The sequence below is a fragment of the Manduca sexta genome, chromosome 13 (assembly GCF_014839805.1).
Source record: "Manduca sexta isolate Smith_Timp_Sample1 chromosome 13, JHU_Msex_v1.0, whole genome shotgun sequence".
Classification (NCBI taxonomy): Eukaryota; Metazoa; Arthropoda; class Insecta; order Lepidoptera; family Sphingidae; genus Manduca; species Manduca sexta.
The window spans coordinates 10,123,708-10,144,239 of NC_051127.1; the positions used below are offsets into that span (position 1 = coordinate 10,123,708).

A 20,532-nucleotide genomic window follows, 5' to 3' on the forward strand; every position below is an offset into this window, starting at 1 on the left:
ATCTTTGGGCGTGTACTCGAGAAAATTTTGTTATCGGAGGAACACTCTTGAATGGGATTCTGTAGCCATTTAATATTTTTAAAAGGTTTTCGGTTGCGCCTTTCCACCGATGTACAAATTTGGCTAGACGCCCCGCAGAAAAGTAGTCACTTTCGACCGCCTCTATCTTTTTTGCTTTGGTGTGTTTTAGAGGGAAAAGTTCTTTGTTGACGTCCCTTCCCTTCTGTATCTCTGGTATAGGGTATATTTCTTTTCGTGGTATTTCGCGTGTCGCGAAAACGATAGGGCACATTTTGAGAGCTTTTAGGTTTAGACCCTTGAGGTATCGGTTTTTTGTTAGGGTATGTCTTTTTCTTGCTAGGAAACAATTTTTGCACACCTCCTAATTCTTTTATAACATCCGTAAGAGATTTGTCTTCGAATAAGTGGGTCCCCGAAGGAGGAATGTCATGAAGAATTTCTCGGAAAGATTTGCTAGAAGGTTTGTAGACCTCCCTTCTTTGTTTTATTACTTCTGCACGCCGCCCGCACACATACTGCAGAAGAGCATCTGAATTCTTTCTAAATCCAGAATTTGCTGCTACAAAATCTCGGCCCACAATATTCTTAACCTCTGTTGGTAAGCTCTCCAAAACGTTTTGGAATATAATCCTCTGCTGAATAAGTCCGTTTGTTATAGCCCCTAAAGTTAGATCGAATTTCTCTAAAATTTCTACTGATTTCCAATTCGGAGTAAATTCAGCTAAAAGATTGTTTGTTTTAAAGGAAGTAAATACAGGAGTTGCCTGAAAATGCTTTTGAATCTCTGAGTATCGTACATTACACCAGCTACTGTCGCCTAACCTTTGGCAATTCAAACCATGCTTTACTGCTATTGGGTCTGCTCGTGCGATCTTAGGCTCTTGTTCTGTGGTGGCTGGCGTAAAGTCAAAAGCAGTGGTATTAGAATTTTTATCTTCTGCTAATACTGCAAGTTCTCTCTGTGCATCGGCAATCTTTTTCTGTAGCTCAGCTTCTTTGGAACCCTGAATATCTGGTGTATGAGGATTGTCTCCACCATCTTGGGCTGGCTCATCCATTTCTTCATCGGATTGTGTACTGTTTGGAAGAGAGTCGTAAGACTTATTAAGGCTGCCTTCACAGGGTTGGTGTGCGCTCGACGCGGTGCTCACTTGTTGATTGAGAATGATAGTTTTAATGTTCTCATTTTGTTCTGATTGCATGCTGAGCAATTTGTTAAATAATAGCATTTGTTGGTTCAGAACAGTAGCAAGCAGATGATCGCTGCTACCTTGTGCTGGCACTCGAGATTCTGATTGAATAGGTGAACTTGAAACATTTGCATAAGAGGAACGTTTTGCTTGGCTATGATACACTTCTGTAGGCGATTCAATTGAGCGTTTCGTACCCGTGGAAGGCCCCAGACTAGTTAGTGGGCTGAGGCGCTCCAATTCTTGTGACGCCTCCCGTCTTTTGGCAAGTTTTAGTTTTAGTTCCTTCACGGTACTCATAAAGACCTCGTAGGCTGGCGAATGGATCTTCTCCATTAGACTGTGTGGCGCATAGAGTAGAGCTCTACCTAACGGCCATTTTAAGAAAGAAGCCCTTATCGCTCTGTATGACCGCTCGGATAGTGATGTAGCGGAAGGATTGAAAGCCCGTGCCAAATCCACTGTGGGGATGGCAAATCTGAGTTTTGCTTCTATTGCCGGTGGTACTTGACTTCCTCCGAACAGTTCCTCAAAAGTGTAATTAAAGACCTTCCAATCTCTCCAATTAACCGGAAAGTTTTCATCCAACGAGGCAATAACTGGCAATAAACCCTTTTCATTGTTTTCCCAAGGTTCGGCGGCAAGAGCACCCATTGACGTTAGCTCTGCCATGGTTCTGGAAGTGAAAGCGCTATTTCATGCATAGGTACTAGAAAGAAAGAAAAGAAAAGGACACCTTAATTGGTACGACAATTGTCGCTTAGAAAGAGGCGACATTCAATTTGATGCGACCCGTGTGACGACTCAGATGAGACGACATACTGTCTTACTTGAGACTACACTCAGTGCGACTGGCGTCTGGGCCGGGGCGGCGGTCGTCCAAAACGGGATGACTGCCATCTCAATCGAACGACCGTCGTCATAACCGAGGTGAAACGGTCGTCCCAATTGAGACGACGGTCGACTCATTCGAGGAGGCGGTCGTCTCAATCCGAACGATTGGCGCCTCAAACTGTCGTTTTGCCATTGTCTCGATACGAACATACTTTCTATAAGGTATTTCTATGAAGTATTACATAGCTCATTCATCGCTGGGCCTTGAGGCGCCGAGCGGTTAGATATCGTCGTTGGGCTTAAAAGCGCCGAACGGGAGAAGAAGATACTTACACGTGTTGATTCAACGAATATTGAAAGCGTACTGAAGGAAGAGCCCGCCGCGCGCTGCTCACCAAGAATGTGACAAGGACAGGTATAGTTATGGCAGGTTACAACGTCACGGATGCACCTAATGAGTGAGTGAGATAGAGGATGTTGAAGATGTTGACAATGAATATTGGAACGTTAATCTCAATGTGGTTCAAGCATAGGCTCGAACACCTAAATAAATTAATTATACTTCCACTTATTAGCACTTTTACTGTTAACTAAATAAAAGTGAATGAATTCCAGAACGCTCGCCAACGTCACGCTCAATTGGAACATGACTGAAAGATACCGGAATTTCATAATGATCCGTTTCAGATCTGATTTCAGAAACGGAATTTTCGAATGTATACGCTCGCTGTAATCCAAAATGACAGCTGTTTAATGTTTGTTGACGTTGACATCTTGTGAAGGTACGAACACTTCGGAAATAAATAAAAATCATAAATGAATTCAAGTTGATATTTTGCGTCTAGTACACTCGTATATATTAAACTATTTGAACAATAGTAACAAATGTCTAAGTACCAGGAGATTGTAAATTTAAACGTCGGTGGAACAAGGTATGAATCTATTGTTTTAATAGAAAGAGCGTGAGACTTTATAATAACAAAGATTTATATCCTTTAAACTGAACTTAAGTCATATAGTTAAGCGTAATTATTTGTATAAACAAAAAATTGACATCACAAAATGAGTTATGGTTTTGATTTATGTGAAATCGTGGCCTTAAAATTATTTTAATAAAATTTTATACACGATATATTGTATCTTTTTAATATTTCCGGTATTATTTATGTTACTACGTTTCTGCGCTTTCTGTATGTTAACTAATGCGATATATATATTTATCATGCAATTCAAATAATACGAACTGACAAATAGTTATTTATTTTATGAATAGGATTATTTGTCAAGTAATCAACTTTTACCTAACTTTAAAATGTTTCTGAGTATCCATAATTTCAACAACTTTTGGAAGTACAATACAATAAAGTGGGTATAACATGTTATATTTATTTGCAGATTCTCAACATCATGGCACACACTTACATGGGTGCCAGACACATTTTTCACAGCCCTACTGAGTGGCCGCATCCCCACAGTCAGAGATGAAAATGGGGCAATCTTCATAGACAGAGACCCAAACTTATTTGGTTTGATACTGAACTTTCTAAGGACCCGTGATATAGACCTTAATGATGTAAACATAAGAGCTTTCGCGGCATGAATGTGATTACTTTGGCATCACTCCTCTCAGTAGAAGGCTGGCATTGTGTGATGAGATGAATCACTCCTCTTGTGGTGATGTTTTGTTCTATGGATACCTACCACCATCATGTAAGTATGATAAATAAAATATCTGATTAATAACCAATAACATTGATATTACTAACCTTAATGATTTAATGTGATAACATATCATGGAAAATAAAAAGTCAGCATGAGACATGCTTCTATCAAAATAAATCTTTTTAATGCCAATATAACTTAAATGTGCAATTAACATTTGGAGTTAAAGTATTATTATTATTATGTGTATTTTAATATTATTTATTTATAGCAAACATTTTGGATCCAGAAAGAGTTAGTTATGTATGTTGTAACAATATAATATTGTAAAATAATAATACTTATCAGTAATTAGAGAATATAAAACAAAGAAACATTGTTTCAATATATAGGTCAGTATTGTTGGTAACAATGCTTCATTATCATACTGAATATTATCAACACAGCAAGATCAAACATGAATATTTCTTCAACATGTCATATTTAATTCATCTGAGTATTTAGGTATGAAAAGTCGACTTTACTCATCAGATAGCATGCTGATTATGTTTAGGGACTTTTTCAGAAGTTTTAAATATATTTTTTTCAGTAATATTGAAGTGCTTAATGTAAATATAAATTATTTGATTAGCATTAATTTAATAAATTAGAGTCTGACTTTTGTATTTGGTTGGATTATATGTTTGTGTACAGCAGTGGACATCCTGCAGCTGATGATGATGATGTGTTTGTGTGATGAGTAATTATTAATAGACACTGTGCGGCGGTTGAGAGCCTGTGGCGACCTTGACTAATGTTTGTTGCATAGAATAACTGTTATTTTTGAACATTATAGTCCTTTAATATCGTCAAAACTCACACTTACAAATTCGCCATTTTAAGAAATAAGTATCTAAATTTTAGAAGAAAAAGTTTACTTAATGTTGAATTGCATTCCTGTTGGAAAATGTACCTACAGTTTGCATTTTTTTAAGTTCTTAACAAAAAATACTTAAGAATATTCTTTAATGAGATTTAACATTCCAGTAAACACATCCATCAGTAACGGCAACAATGGAAGGAACGGTAACAGTTGCTCAAGGAAGAACTCCACAGCATCAAGCACAGAGGTACCAGTCAACAGGACACATTCCAGGAACTCCTCGCTTGACCTGCGCACTGTCGGAAGAATACCTTCACAGGACCAATTAAGGTTAATGTGGATTATATAGGGTGTTTTTATAGTAATCAAACTTTGACGATCAGTATACAGCGTGTTTTTTTTAATAGTTATGATACAAACTTGACTAACCTATGAACTAACTCATCAATAAAACATATTGTTAATGATAATAATAGAAAACCTGTTTGCTATATAATATTCAGATTACGAAACTTAGAAAATAATACCCTGCCCACTAAATTATTATCTCCATTGTATTTGGTGTAATCAATAAATCTAAACAAAGGATTCATTATAAAAAGGTATTTGTAGCTTAAAATTTCTTCTGATATGTCGAACTTTATGACAATTTTAATTTATAAATGTAATTACTTGAATATTTTTTTTTAACTTCTAGTCGATGCGGTAGAGGACACTCAAGGGCCGCTTCTCTCGGCAATGCAGACTGTCACAAAGGCCACAGACCGCCTGAAAGTAAATACGATTTTTTTAAACATAACGTTTTTTTACTACTTAATATAGTAAACTAATTAATGTATGTGTATTGCTTCTTTACTTTCAGTGAACACATGGTCAGACAGTATGAAAGTACAAATAATAAAAGCACATCACAATTGGATAGCTGTTGCATTCACACATTATGTCACAGGATACAGGTATTACAAAAAGCTTACGGGCATTGAGCATTCCTCATTTGAATTCTTTACATGAAAGTGTTTTAAATTAGCAACTTAATTTTTTTTTATCATTTGCTAGTAACTTATCGGAAACTAATGGGTAGCACACATATAGGTATATAATTTTAGAACACCCTGTTAAGTTAACCTATATATTTTTCACCATAATTTATTCTATCATGAATTACAAAAAATACTCATGTGCATAACTATTTTTATTAACAGATTGACAGACTCATGCGGCTGGTACGTTGTATTCCAATCGCCGGTCCAGGAGTCAGTTATTGAGAGGATAGCGTTGAACGCGAAGACTGGCGGTGGCGGCGGCGGTTCCAGCGGTAACAACTCGACCGGCACTGACGTCATGCTCGGTATCGCGAGCGGGCCGTTTGTGAGACTGTGGGCCTTCTCTACGCATAGCGAGCCCACTAGGATGACGCTCATTGGTAAGTGAATATGCAAATGTGGCAAAGAAATTATAATTAAAGTACGGAAAAATTGTGATCTAGAGGGTCACTACTCACTTATATACAGGGTGTAGATTAAATTATGTTCTTACAAAATATATTTCGTTGTAATATTTGAAATGGAAGATTTTAAGGCAACTTAAATGCATCAGCATATGCTGCTGATAATTAGAAAACTAATAATAAAGCATACATTTTCTAAACAACTACATTTTTTCTTTTTTGTTAATCATGTATCGAACAGGCCGGCACAACTGTATCGACCGCCGATACATAGCACATAGTACATAGCACTGCCTACATAATAATCGGATCTTATTGTCTCAGGTACGTTCAACCTCGGTGTACGCGTAGAACATCTTCTGTTCGTGGGCCCTCAGCTAGTGGCGCTGAGCGGCGCCGCGAGTCGCAGCAAGGCCGGCGTGTGGCACACCAGCACGCAACACTGGCAGACGCAGGATGTAGCGCATCTCACTACGTACGACACTGCCGGCTCGTTCCTACTCCTCGGCACTGCTACGGGAGCTATTAATTATATAGGTGAGTTAAAAATGGACAATATGCAAAATCGATAATAATCCTATTAATATATCAATCGATATAGATTATTCCTTCTGTTGGTCCCTCACTATTGTATAAAGCGTTGATTCCCAAAGTGGTCCAGGGAGACCCAGGGGACCACTGGAGACTTGACGGGGTCTACGTTGGCGTGACCGAAAAATGGGAGTCCACGAAAATTTATCTGGTTTGAATGTAAAGTACTTAAAATGTTGGCTTCACTTCATGTATCAATGTAGGTAATAATATTGACAGAGGTCGTAAGAAGCACGGTAACCCCAACCCAACATAACCCCCCGCGATTTGTAATACACTTTCTCTGCAAAGCTTAAAAAACAGGTCCACCGGAACCAGAAAAAATTTGAAAGGGGTCCTTGAGAAGAAAAAAGTTCGGGAACCTCTAATATAAAGTAAAGATATTAAAGGAAACAAAAATATACATCACGCATTTATCACCGAAGGTTTAAGCAGAGGTGCAACCAGGGCACCCACTTTTCGCCTTGTTTGTTCCGTCTCATGATGTGTTAGGGGGCTACCCTATCGTCAAAGAGATAGTTCACATCCTATATAGAGATTATAGGCAAAAAAGTTGATATCGATAAAGATTCAATAAATAAAAGTCTAATTCATTAACTTAGCAGTCATAAATTGCATTGATATAAGTTGTAGTGCCGCTAATCATATTGATAAAAAAGATTTAATTGTATCGTTAATAGAAAAACTTTTAAAACAATATAAAAATCCGATAATGCTTCTAAAAATACAGCTGTAGATATTATCCTCGATAAATAATTGATAAGTAAAATGTGATTCTATTTATTATGTACTAGCTTCCGCCCGCAGCTTCGCCCGCGTGGATTTCGGACTTCAAAAATGGAGGAGGTGCTCAATTTGTCGGGATGTTTTTTTAATGTATGGTGGTATGCAGGTGGTCCGATTGTCCGGTCAGGGTCTGATGATGGGATCCTGGTGAAATCGAAGGAACAATAACCTCTAATATTATAGGCAAATCTATGACGATTTCGGTATTTTATATAGCATAGCTGTTGATCGAGAGTTACACGTGTTATTGTGAGTCAACCATAAAAGATAGACATATGCTGTCGTGGGATATTTTTTACATAATTTTAAGGAGAACATTTCCGTCATACATGATTTCTGTATAGCTTTAACCATTAAGGTTGCACACGCGACGGAAGCTTAAAAATGGAGTAACTTCTCCCGTTTTCCCAACATTTCCCTTCACTGCTCTGCTCCTATTAATTGTAGCGTGATGAAAAGTATACTATAACCAGCACAGGAGTATGACAAATAATTGTACCAAGTTTCGTTAAAATCCGTCGAGTAGTTTTTGTTTCTATAACGGTTATACAGACAGACAGACAGACAAAAATTTTACTAATTGCATTTTTGGCATCAGTATCGATCCCTAATCACCCCCTGATAGGTATTTTGGAAATATATTTCATGTACGGAATTGACCTCTCTACAGATTTATTATAAGTATATAGATTACAGTATAGAATACCTTATGTTTTTCCAGATATGCAAAAGTTCCCACTGCGAATGAAGGACAACGATCTTCTCGTCACGCAACTGTACAAAGACCCTAACCAAGAACCAATCACAGCTATATCTGTATACCTCACACCAAAAACTAGTATGTGCTTACAAATACTTTTCGATATTATTTACATGCCGCCTTAATAAGAAAAGTTGTATACTTCAGTAATATTAGTCAAACCTTTGTTGTCATGTTAAATGACATTTAAAGCAAGAAAAGCGAGACAAAACATTGTTTATTTATTTAAAACACATATAATTTATTACTAAGGCCTTTAATTTACACAATATTCGTTTAAAAATAGTAAAAACTCTTCTAATTCAGTATATAGATTTCAATAAACTTTTACAAATATATTCAAAATACCTTTGACTTTCCGTACAATATTAGCATATATATTACTATCTTTGATACAGATTTATGCGGCAACTGGATCGAGATAGCGTACGGCACGCGCTACGGCTCCGTTCGCGTGATCGTGCAACATCCGGAGACGGTGGGGCACGGCCCACAACTGTTCCAGACGTTTACGGTGCATCAGAGTCCTATTACTAAGGTAAATAGGCGTGATGCAATTAACCCGGCCGGCATAATTATGGCGATTGGAGGATACATCGATTGGTGTTTGAAATGTTCCATTGGCTTCACTTGGCATCAGGTGTAGTGAAGTCACTGTCATGCTAGAATAAAAATCAATTACATTTAAATACTATTATCAATACGTATATGACTTATTGAATGCATAGATAATTGATAAAAAAAAAATGAGCTACAATGCCAGGCAAATTTTGTGTGCATTGTAAATTTTCGTCAACAGAGTAAAATTTTATGAATCTCACAAACCCATCTAAAATATGCATAGAAATTTGATATTTTTTTGTATTGCAAAAATATACAGTATTGTAACTTATTGACACAGATTATAATCTTATCGACATTATTTAATACCTAACCAGTGCAGAGCAATGTGATAACCTAATTATGGACATATATTTGTGTTATTTCTAATATAAATATAATGAATGGCCCTTTTTCATTTTACAGTTATAGATAAATACTGTACAATGCCTACTACTGACGTTCACTCTCGTGGTTAGTGAAAATAAAGATAGCATTTGCTACTTGTAGTATGGCGTCCATCTATCCATCCATATTACATTAATATAAATGCTAAAGTAACTCTGTCGGTTATGGTTTGACGGCTAAAATATTGGACTTATTTTGATGAAATTTAGTATGAAATAAGCTTGAAACATAGGAAAAGATATAGGCTCCTTTTTATTCTGAAAAAGTACAAAGTATGACGATTAGAACCCGTCAGCAAAGGGTAGTATAAGGTATGGTAGTATGCAATATAATCCCTTCATAATGCGTAGGAGCTTCTGTCAGTGTAAAAATCTTCTATATTTATCGACTCACAGATTTCACTAATAGAAGACAGACTAAGATTTTATCGATTTACAGGTATCTCTATCAGAGAACTACTTGATTTCGGTGTGCAGCGAGTACAACCACGTGCGTTCGTGGCGCGTGACGCGGTTCCGCGGCATGATATCCACGCAGCCCGGCACCACGCCCAACGCCGCCTTCAAAGTGCTGGCATTAGAGGCGCCTACTGCTCAACCACATAACGACTGCGGTAATAACCTCAGTTGTTAAAACTATAGATTTTTTGAGTATCGATTAATTAATCGATTTCAAAACTGTTCATGTTGTAATCGATGTGAATAATTCACCGAAGAGGAATTGTTTTTTTTAAGGAAATTGACCCCCGTTAAATCCTCTGTAATGTCCTATGAACAATGGAACTCCAGGATTATTCGGTAGTTTACCAAGATTGCTTTTACAGGTCCATATGGAGAACAGGATGAAGAGCAAATATTCATTCAGAAAGTCGTACCAGATACGGATACACTGTATGTCCGGTTAGCTTCGAATGGTAAAAGGTAATCATTTCTGCGGAAGTTCATATTTTTGAATTTTAATATAATAAACTTGCTATTTCTTTAACAATTGTTAGTGTATTTGTTAAAATTCAATAAGTTACAGTTACAATGAACACACTGTTTATATTTTTTATATTATTCATAGTTTTATATATTTATATACCATTAGTAATTGGATCCGGTTATGCCAAAATGTACCATCTTACAAATCTCTTAAAAAAATATATAAACTTTAACACGCCATTAGTCCAATTGTAATACAATACTGTTTAGTAAAATACACCATGATCTATTTATATCGGAAAAAAAAGTATGTGTAAACCAATCCACATATTTTGTTATACATAAAAAAATCCAGCTGTAACAAATAAGCCAGGGCCGTAGCTAGGGGGAGGCATTGTGGGGCAATGCCCTACCTTAAAATACTAATGCTCTATCTTAATAATTAACAAAATTGTACATTACTTCTCAATGAAAATATATGGAGCAGCGGGTTTTTTATTTTACGGTTTGGAAGTTGGTCCCATAGTAAGAGTTATTGGTATTGATGGGTGAAATAATTATCTTTCGAGATTTATGGGAATTTAGTTACAATCTGTATATTACCTTAACAATTACCTAAGTATTAAACTTTTTTTTTTGCTCACGTTCACGAGTCAAGGAAACCAAAAATCGGTTGAGCAGATCAGATTTAGTAACATTTTTATTTCCGCCCTGCTTGTAATAACAGCTGCCCTACCTTAAATTCAAGTCTAGCTATGACCCTGAAATAAGCTACAATACGGATGTGTAATGTGCAGGGTGTGCACGATCCGCTCAGTGGACGGGTCGGCGGTGTCGTGCTTCGTGGTGGCGGAGTGCGAGGGCGCGCTGCGGCCGCGCCGCCTGCTGCTGTGCGGCCACCGCTCCGGCGCCGCGCAGATGTGGGACCTCACCGCGCCCATCGACCGCGCCGCCAAGCCGCCGCCGCCCAGCGCCGCCGCCACCGGTACACACACTAACACCTCTGCTCACCCACACGAGAACCTTATTAACCAGCTCCCATATCTTTATTACTTTTATTTTTCAAACTGGAAGCAGTAATTAAATATCTAGCACAAAAATCTATTACTATTGACTATTACTTTGCGGTTTTTATAGGCACCAATATCATCTGAACTCTAACTGTCTAAACGTTCCCGTCTTTATACAAAATAATAGACATTTTATATTTATTTAATTGCACAATATTGTGTTGAGATGTTATTGGTGTGACGTAGTATTATTATATTCCCCAGGCGAAGGAGACGAATCCCCGACAGCCGACGGCGGTCCAACCCCCGACGAGCTAGTCCGCTTGTTGTCAGCGTGCGACCTGGACGCGGCGCCCGTGCCGCAGTCGCCCAACCGGCCCATACAGGCGCCATGAACCTCGCCCCCCTGCCTCTGCGCCGCGCTCATGGCTTTGTACTCATTCGTCTTCTAAGGTACGCTCGATATTCGTCATACCTATGGCAAACGAATTTGACATTTTAGACGATTGATTCGTGACTATGTCGTAGATTTGACAAACTGTGAGTTGATATAGTGCTGCAATTTAAAGATGTATAAGGATTGCCTATCAAGGGTGAAAGAATCATGCACTTCATATCTATTATACACATGAGTAATGATAGATAATTGGACTGAGTTTTGCCAAAATGTACTAACTACTTTAAACAACATTTGTGGTTGGTTATTAGTTGCAGGTGCATTTTTCCATTTATTCAAAAATGTATGGCTTGGTTTACACATACTTTTTTGTGAGATCTGGGAGATCTTGGCATGTTTTGCTGAACAGTAAAGTATCTCATTTGGATTCATTGCATGTTAAATATTAATAACTTATTTTTTGATAATTTGTGAGTTGGTTCATTTTGGAATATCTGCGTCCAATTAATCACTAGATTTGTTACTTCATTGTGACACAAAATGACCCTTTGATGGTTAAAACGGTAGAGCCATTTATTTTTAAAGAAGAAGAGCCTTTGATGCTAAAAAATAAATACCATATAACTTTCAACATCGATTGATATAGAAAAATCATACACAGCGATAGTTTGACTTATCGCTTTGTTATGTGCAGTCTATAAAATAAATAAAAATGTCTGTATATCAATTTGATCGAAATTAATTGTGAAGATTTAGATTTGCTAGTGACCCTTATGTGTAAATCGTATTGTGTGAAGTTTTATTAGAGATATTTGTAGTAAGCACTTTTATAGAGAGCGATCATATTCGTGCCTTTAAAAATTACTGTCCTTGTGTAGATTTCAGATTTATGGCTACCTAATTTAATTTGTTTATTTTTTAATCACCATGTATTTGATTTCGTCACAAAATTTGTTTATTTAATAATGAATGTGGAATGCAATTTTCCATTTACATTAGATTGTAAATAGGTCTTGTATAAAATTGGAATACTTTAGCAAAATGAATATATGAATTATAGCGTGAGGGGTGCCTGTAAACAATTAGACTAGTATTGTATTCTAATTTATTTTTTAATTCAGCACAAAGAAATATACAGGTTGATGTGGAAGTTGATATAAATAAAACACTAAATCTATTTTTAATTTAATTTATTCACATTTTTACAGACAGCCTGATGATTTCTAGCATATTGAAACATGAATCTCCCATCAAAATATATAAATATATAGTTCCTGTTTGTAAATACTTATATTCTACTATAATTAACTCTTGGTCTCTCGTGAATCGCCGGCGAGCCAAGACAGCTACATGACATTTGCGTGTGTCACGGGATTATAACCTTATATACTACATATATACTACATAATAAGGTTATTTTTCCGTCACACGCGTAGCTGTCAATGTTTGCCGGCAAACATTCAGCTACCTCACGGGTTAATAGATATTCGTGTCACAAATATTTAAGAAGGTTTCACTTACTAATCAGATTCGAAGCTAGATTTTTGTAAATAAAATTACTGTGTATGATTTATCGGATTATGAAATACTAATAATTGTGTATGTATTTTTTATAATTTTGCAAGGAACGTTTGATATTTGCATATTTTACAGGTTTATTCATGTCGCAACTGCGTCTTCGAATAAGAGTGTGAAATATTGAGGGGTGTATCAATATTACAAGAAAATTCATTTCAAAATTTTCTCTTTTAAAATGAATAGTGTTAAATACAGGATTACAATATAATACAAGTCATGGTTAGTCACGAGTGGCGACAAAACTAGTGCTCCTGGAGACTAGCGGCTGACGTCAGATATAGAAGGATGTGTGCCTAACTTCAAGTCGATCATGACTAAGTGGTCGTACTGTACAAATAAATTATATCATCCTAATTTGATTGCGCCGTGTAGCCTCTCTTATAAGTATTGGCTACACTCCAATCTCTTCGTTCTCCGTAGGGATGCCATCACCTTAATTGCCGACGCCGGATAAACATGGCGAAATATAGGGTTTTCCCGGAGATTTCTGAAAAAATGTTACTTGCAACGCGCGGGGGCACAGGGGGGCATTCGATCGTCGACTATTTTGCCGTGCCTTCTTGAATGCGGGTTATTATTAATGAATTTTCAACTAATATGTATTTTAATTTATAGCTTATCTATAAAAAAAATAGATTTCCCCTGATAAAAAAATTGTCCAGCTTAAACCGGGATACTTTTCAAATTAAGACAAATCCGGGGAATTCCGGACTGATGGCAGCCCTAGTTATGCGATACACCTGAATCCTTATATTCCATTGAAATGTTTTACATTATCGTAAGAACGTGCAAAATTAAGTGGCGTAAGCAGCTTCTTAAGTATAAATGCCAATATTATGATGGCACATAAAGACTGATTTCGTTCACAAGCTCAATCGATTATCATCAACATTTATGAATAAAAAATTCATGTTAAATTCTTTATTTTTGAAATTGAATATTTTATGTACTGTAGATGCGCGAGATCGTGCGTTGAATGAGATGATAATTTTACTGTGACAGAATTTATGCAAAATGTTATGTTTAATGTTCACCATTGTGGTAAAAAATAATGTTTAAAATATATGATGTTTTGGCGCATAATTTATCTATGTTTTGATAACAGTGGGCTGTTTAATTAGGACACACCATAAATAATATTAATAAAAACGATACTAAAGAATAAAGATAACGAATGAAAAAATACATTTTGAAATCTTTACTAGGACAGAATGAAATATGATTTTTATTTATTTTTAAGAAAGCTTACAGAAAATAATACAATGTTTAACTATTTAAATAATGTAAGTTGCTAACAAAAAGCTTCCACATATAAAAATTATACAAATACATATTACCTAAACGTGAGATTGTCCCAAACAAAAAATTAAAATAAAAGATAACAAGTGACAAAACAAAATAATAGTACTGGACAAAACTTTTATTTATTTCCTTCACAGCTCGCAAATTAAACATAATAAAAATAAAATAATATAGTACGCCAATTACGAAGTACACATTATTATAGAAATTAATTTGCGAAAGTAGGCAAAAAAAATTAAACATAAACAAATGGCTAACTTCATAGCAAATTCTTGCCAGGCATAGTTTTTGCAAAAATTCTGTCCCAGAACTGAGATGCTGTACTTTTGTATGTGATTGTTGTTGATTTTACTCAATGTATAATGTGAACTATTTAAATGAATTTAATTTTATTGAGGTGTTAGCATTGTGTGCGGACAAACGACTGCTTCGTTTCAACATTGTATTTACTATTTCCTAACAGCATTTATGTCATGTATCTTCTTTAAAATAGTTGTATAGAGAATATCATATCTATGTTAGAATTTAAATTAGCAATAAGGTATACAGTTTGTATGGAGCGAAGTAACGTTTGTCCATATTTTATATGAATTTGCTGTATTTCTCGGATTGTGTATTACATTTTAATAAATATTAGTGTTGTTGTTAGGTAAATAGACTGTATACTTATACAACTAAATCAAAATTATGTATATAGTGAAGTGAATAAATTATTTACACATTTGAATTTTGTTTACCAAACCCTATTATATAACTTTCTATGATAATTTATACACTCTGATGCTAATATTAGAAACTTTAATTGCTATTTATACAACCAGAATTATTAATTGCCTCACAGAAAAGTTTGTACTTATGGCATTTCCATAATATGTGTAATGCTGTATACTACAATTAACCAACAAATTAAATTACCACATATTTTGTTAAGAAATAATTTATTGTTTGTTTCGGATTGATTTAAAAACCACAACACACGGACACAAATCATTCTAAATAAAATAATAAGCAATTATTTTCTACACATCTTTTTAAGTTGGTTAGGTATTTAAAATGTACTTACATATTAAGGCCATACCATATCGTCGTAGTAAAAAATCTAAGACGGAGACAATGAATCTTATATTTGTCAAGTATATTAGTTAAATACATATCGACAATATTACAATTATTGGGCTATAACTCGGAGGGAAGTACGAATGCCTTTATTATCTGATGAGGGCGCGAATGCAGCCTGTGAGCCATCGGTAGTAACGTAATGGCATTGAATAAGTGAAATACAGGCCTTTTGGTGGACAGCGGTCAATTTATTCAATTATTATTTTATTTCGCTGCAGCCACTGACATGAATAAGCTATGCGTCTCTCCTGACTTCATAGTGATTCCAAAAAGACTTCATAGTGATTACAAATGTTTATTTCGCTGCGCCCGCGCACTCACTCAGAACAAAGGAGGTAATCTTACAAATTAACATCGAGTATACAATACCGTGTGTTAAAGGCAATGCTATGTATGAGTATTACCTTAAATATACATGGGTTTACAAAAGTTAAAAATATGAAACGAGGCGGTATGTTGATATTTTAAAATGTAAAATGAGCAGTGACAATTTTGCACGGAATTCCTATTAAAATACTGGTACCAGCCTGAATGCGAAGTTTAATAATTAAAAACAATATTTACAATACTTGAAATTAGCCAGTCGTCTTTTAGTTTGCATGCAATATTACCTATTTTCATTCCGGATAATGAAAGTGTTCTCAAGGGGGATAACTAGTTACTTTTGTATTACCGAGGTTTAAAACCACAAGTGAAAATTCCTCTTAATCAATAGAGTGCAGAGTCAAAGCTAAAAGCTACCTTATTCATAAAATTATTGTAAGACCACACAATTATGGCGATAATATACAACACAAACTATCTATAAGAATACATCAATTGACTAGTGAGGCAATACGTTATGAAATGTACCCATAATGGACTCTGTCCATACAATTTACGTATTACGCGTACGTGTGCTAACGCGATATAAAAGTAGAAATATGGCACGAGTCACTTGAATTCTAAAAGGTATATTTTGTATTTTTGTTACAACACAGATCGGCTTACATTGCGGCACAATACATTAACGTCTTACTAAATGGCGATAATCGAGGTTAACTGCTTATTATGCATACACATTACCTTATATAATACAAATATACCTGTAATTTTTTGACATTTACCACCTTACATTAAATATCGTTAATACTACATCTTCGTATTGTTCTATATCCAGCATATTGCATTATGGCGGTTTCACATCTGTATTATTAACAAATTATGAATACAAAAAATAAAATACTTATATTGAATGCTAAATATCGACGTCAACTAATTAAATCTAACGACCGGAACAGATCCCTTCTGGAAACTATGGTAACTTATTTAAGTAAAAATCTTACAAATCGACATTCCGTAAGTGTGTAGTATACAATTCTATTAAAGGCGGTATAAAATATACTATTATTGTTATTCAAGTGTCCCAATGTAGTCTGTTGTAGTAAATGTCAGGGTTTGTGGCTGGCACCAACAGTATGCACCAGAGAGCGAATCCTATGAGAAAGTTGCAAATGATGATTAGTCTCTGAGTTGGCGGGAACTGGGGGATCTCGCCGAAATTGGGGAAGCCCATGTGGTTGCAGAACATGTGCGCGATTAGCGGAGCCATGAAGTGACCTGCAAACGAAAATGGTGTACGTAAACCCTTAAATGCAATTGAAGTTACTTTGAGAATTTAATATTTATAAGTCAATTTTTATTATGGAATTAATGAACTATTTAGCATTAGAATACAATAAAATGGTCCTTATATGTAAGGTTTTGCATATAAATATCTGTTGGCACGGAAATATATATAAGCAATACAACAATCAATGTATAAGAAACATGAGAAAATAGTATTTACCTGTTCTTACAAACAGGTATGCTGAGTATACTCCAAACATACTAGTATACATGAACTGGAATGCTGTAAACAACAAACACATTATCAATCATTTAATGTAAAACAAAATAATTATAACAAACCATTGAGGAAACTCAAAATGTTGTAAAGCCCTGAAAGCATCTGAATAATCTTTGCAATATGTATAATTAATATTATAATTAGTCAAAATCCTAAAAACTGACTTAAAATATTATTTAACAATACCTAACCAAAAGGATCAATCCTTGTTCTTTATATGATGTCCTATATTGTAAATAAAGACATTTCTTTTTTTACATCTATACATATTTTAAAACAAAGTCCCCTTTTCTGTCTATGTGTATGTGATTGACTTTCTCAAAATTTACTGAACTGATTTTTATGAAATCTGGTATGGAGATAATTTAAGACCCTGGGAAGGTTATAGGGTATATTGTATCATAGAAAATATATAGCAGGACTTTTATTCTAGAAAACTCCTTAACATGGGCGAAGCGTCAAGCAAAAGCTATTAATATTATAAAATCAAAACATTAGGTACATCCTAATGTTTATCCTCCATTAAATTGTTGATTCATTAATATTATAAATAGATTTTTTTTCATGTGATAAAATTGTAACAGGTCCATGTAGGTACAATATTTATATTCAAGAAAAACAAATAATGGAAGTCCTTAGAGCAACAAACGCCCAAACAAGATTTTTTGGGAATTTGGTCTGTCTGTCTTTATGTTTGCTTATACATCACACACTGTTTTCACCAATGTATTACTAGAGGTTTACCTTAAAACATAGGCTCAAATTTGTCAAAAAAAGCTATCCCATTAGTGGATGCGTAAAAAATGTAAACACCATGAAGCAAATTTCAGTATTTAACAAATACCCATGACGTGTCATAATTTTAAAAACTGTACTTGCATGAAATTAGTAGAGCAGTCTTCACTCCCTGTCCCGACTTGATTTGTTCAAACATATGATGGAAATGAGCTGAAACAAATTATAAAAAATAATTGCATTTGCAATTAGAAAAAATTGCATTCATACATTATAATACATTTTATATCTGACTATATATTATTAAATACACAACTGTACTATATTAACAGAGGGAATATTAAGTATTCCAAAGATGTAAACAAATAAATATTTCAAAAAGCAGTAATTTATTTTAGGGTTTTCCTTGTCTCAGTACAGTATATAATGAATTATAGATAAAATTTTCCATAAACTAGTACTCACCAATTCCAAAGAGCATTGGTCCAATGAACACAGCGGTGCTCGGTTCCAGACACTGCAACAACAGTGGCACCATGCATGACCTGAACACCCATTCTTCACTGAGTGGTGCCATCACATGGTTCCTCACCCACACTAGATCTTGCCAGCTTGCTACCCAATACATTGGCTCTATGTAACAAAGAAATAGTGGAGATTGTACTAATAGGCTATATTTATAACAAAAGAATAAATAGTGTAAAAATAAATATAGCAGTTTTGATATAAATTTTAGGCTTGCAACTTATAAAAGGGATAAAGTTAGCTTAAGAATTCTGGACAAAGATAATTAGTCTATAAATGTTATCTAATGAACAAATGTGCAACATGGCTAGTGCATAACTTACACAAATTATTACACTGCAGTATTATACTGTGTCAGATGTTCAGATATTATTTTAAAACAACATCACCTACCTGCATATATCTTCAATGTTCCAGATAGAAACTGCATAGTCAATGGTCCCAAAAATAATACAGCTGTTACAAATAATGGCAGTAGAGTTGCTTGAATTATTCCAGAATATTTTAAGCCCATGTGTTCCCACAGATCACCTTTCCTCAAAGTTTCCTCTGTCCAGAAATATTGAGATATGAAAGGTGCCACAATCATCATGCAAGTAACACTGAAGAACCTCCGCTTGATTGTAGTTGGATGATCCCTGAAGACAACATATGTTTAATAAAGAAATGACAATAAATTCCGAAGACAATGAAGTGAGATTTTAGAAAAACACACAAAACAAATAGTCACCTGCTATAAGTAGACTTCCAAATATACAAACTTGCAACATATGTGACAGTTAAAAATATACATGCTAATATAGAGAAAACACATGCATAATCATCAATAAATTCCTTAAGAACCATGGTAAATAATAATTTTATTTTTATTATTACATAAATAAAAAAATACTACGGCCTACACAATTAACAATATCACTCTGACAATAATTGACAGTTGACTTATTTTCACTAGAGATGCCAAATGCAATAAACATAATTGAGCTCGAACTAATGTTGAATAAATCGATATAGCATCTGTACCTAATACCTATTTACCTAATAAAATAGATTACCTACCTATAAAGTTATGAAAAAATAATATTACGTAAAAATTAAATACGCAAAAATAATATTGCATAAAAAATATACCGTAAAAATATAAATATGTATCTTAGTGTAAGCATATATTTAAAATTTAAAATGATTTTTCTTCAGATTAACATCAGATTCAACAACAACTACAACAACTTCAGATTCTTCAGATGAACCTATGGACTATATTGATATATATATAAGATAAAAGTAACACATCCAAGAAATTATTTTCATCAAAACAAGCGCAAGAGCATTTTATAACTTTGGATTTATCTACACGCGGCGAATGCATCGAAGTCAATAAACTAAATTCTAATTTATTTTGTAAATAAACAGCTGGATATGACTTTAAACCTGCTTATGTTAGATTACAGGCATACAGATTACAGACATTTGTTATAGCAATAGACACAGTGTATGCAAAAACGTATTGATCTTGGACCACAAAATTAAAATGCAATATCTTTGCCTGTCTGTCAGTCTGTATATTAGGCTTTCGCAGCAAAATTACTGAACTGATTCTGATAAAGTTAATTATGAAATAAGCCTAAGTTGTAAGAAAAGGTATGACTGCTTTACTTGGAAAAATACACAGTAAGACAACAGTACATTCATTTTCATAGTAGAGACAAGTTTTGGGAATATTACTTTGCCAGAAGAACCCACTCGATAGATATTGAAAACTTTATACGTACAGTATCAAGTACATATAAAAAAAGCTGCAATGAATTCTTCGAGGCAAACACTGAATTGTATTTTTTAATTAGATAGTAAAATAAATACAAGTGTATCCAAAAATAATGATAATAATCTGAAT

General features: G+C 34.7%; 2 protein-coding genes across 2 annotated transcripts; one reads left to right on the plus strand and one right to left on the minus strand.

Moving 5' to 3' along the window:
- The first annotated feature begins 2,811 nt into the window (after nucleotides 1-2,811).
- Nucleotides 2,812-12,533, plus strand: LOC119189169 (BTB/POZ domain-containing protein KCTD3-like). The gene is given in 14 exon segments (XM_037438170.1): nucleotides 2,812-2,977; nucleotides 3,441-3,636; nucleotides 3,638-3,755; nucleotides 4,734-4,899; nucleotides 5,267-5,343; nucleotides 5,432-5,525; nucleotides 5,772-5,992; nucleotides 6,341-6,553; nucleotides 8,115-8,231; nucleotides 8,552-8,691; nucleotides 9,600-9,774; nucleotides 9,985-10,081; nucleotides 10,882-11,069; nucleotides 11,359-12,533. Coding segments are annotated over 14 exon segments (1,980 nt in total). The 5' UTR covers nucleotides 2,812-2,930; the 3' UTR covers nucleotides 11,490-12,533.
- A 1,081-nt stretch (nucleotides 12,534-13,614) lies between these two features.
- Nucleotides 13,615-19,580, minus strand: LOC115446916 (CAAX prenyl protease 2). The gene is made up of 6 exons (XM_030173756.2): nucleotides 19,369-19,580; nucleotides 19,032-19,276; nucleotides 18,579-18,746; nucleotides 18,258-18,326; nucleotides 17,319-17,381; nucleotides 13,615-17,089 (listed from the first exon to the last, which is right to left on the minus strand). Exons 1-6 carry the CDS (start codon nucleotides 19,482-19,484, stop codon nucleotides 16,887-16,889), a joined length of 864 nt encoding a protein of 287 aa, XP_030029616.2. The 5' UTR covers nucleotides 19,485-19,580; the 3' UTR covers nucleotides 13,615-16,886.
- Nucleotides 19,581-20,532: the final 952 nt, after the last annotated feature.

Excerpts from the sequence above, each read along its gene's own strand:
- LOC115446916 (XM_030173756.2), bottom strand. The coding sequence starts at position 19,484 with ATGGTTCTTAAGGAATTTATTGATGATTATGCATGTGTTTTCTCTATA. Across the intron at positions 18,747-19,031 it reads AACATTGAAGATATATGCAG|AGCCAATGTATTGGGTAGCA; the intron begins GTAGGTGATGTT and ends TTTGTTACATAG. Across the intron at positions 17,382-18,257 it reads GACTGCTCTACTAATTTCAT|CATTCCAGTTCATGTATACT; the intron begins GCAAGTACAGTT and ends TGTTGTTTACAG.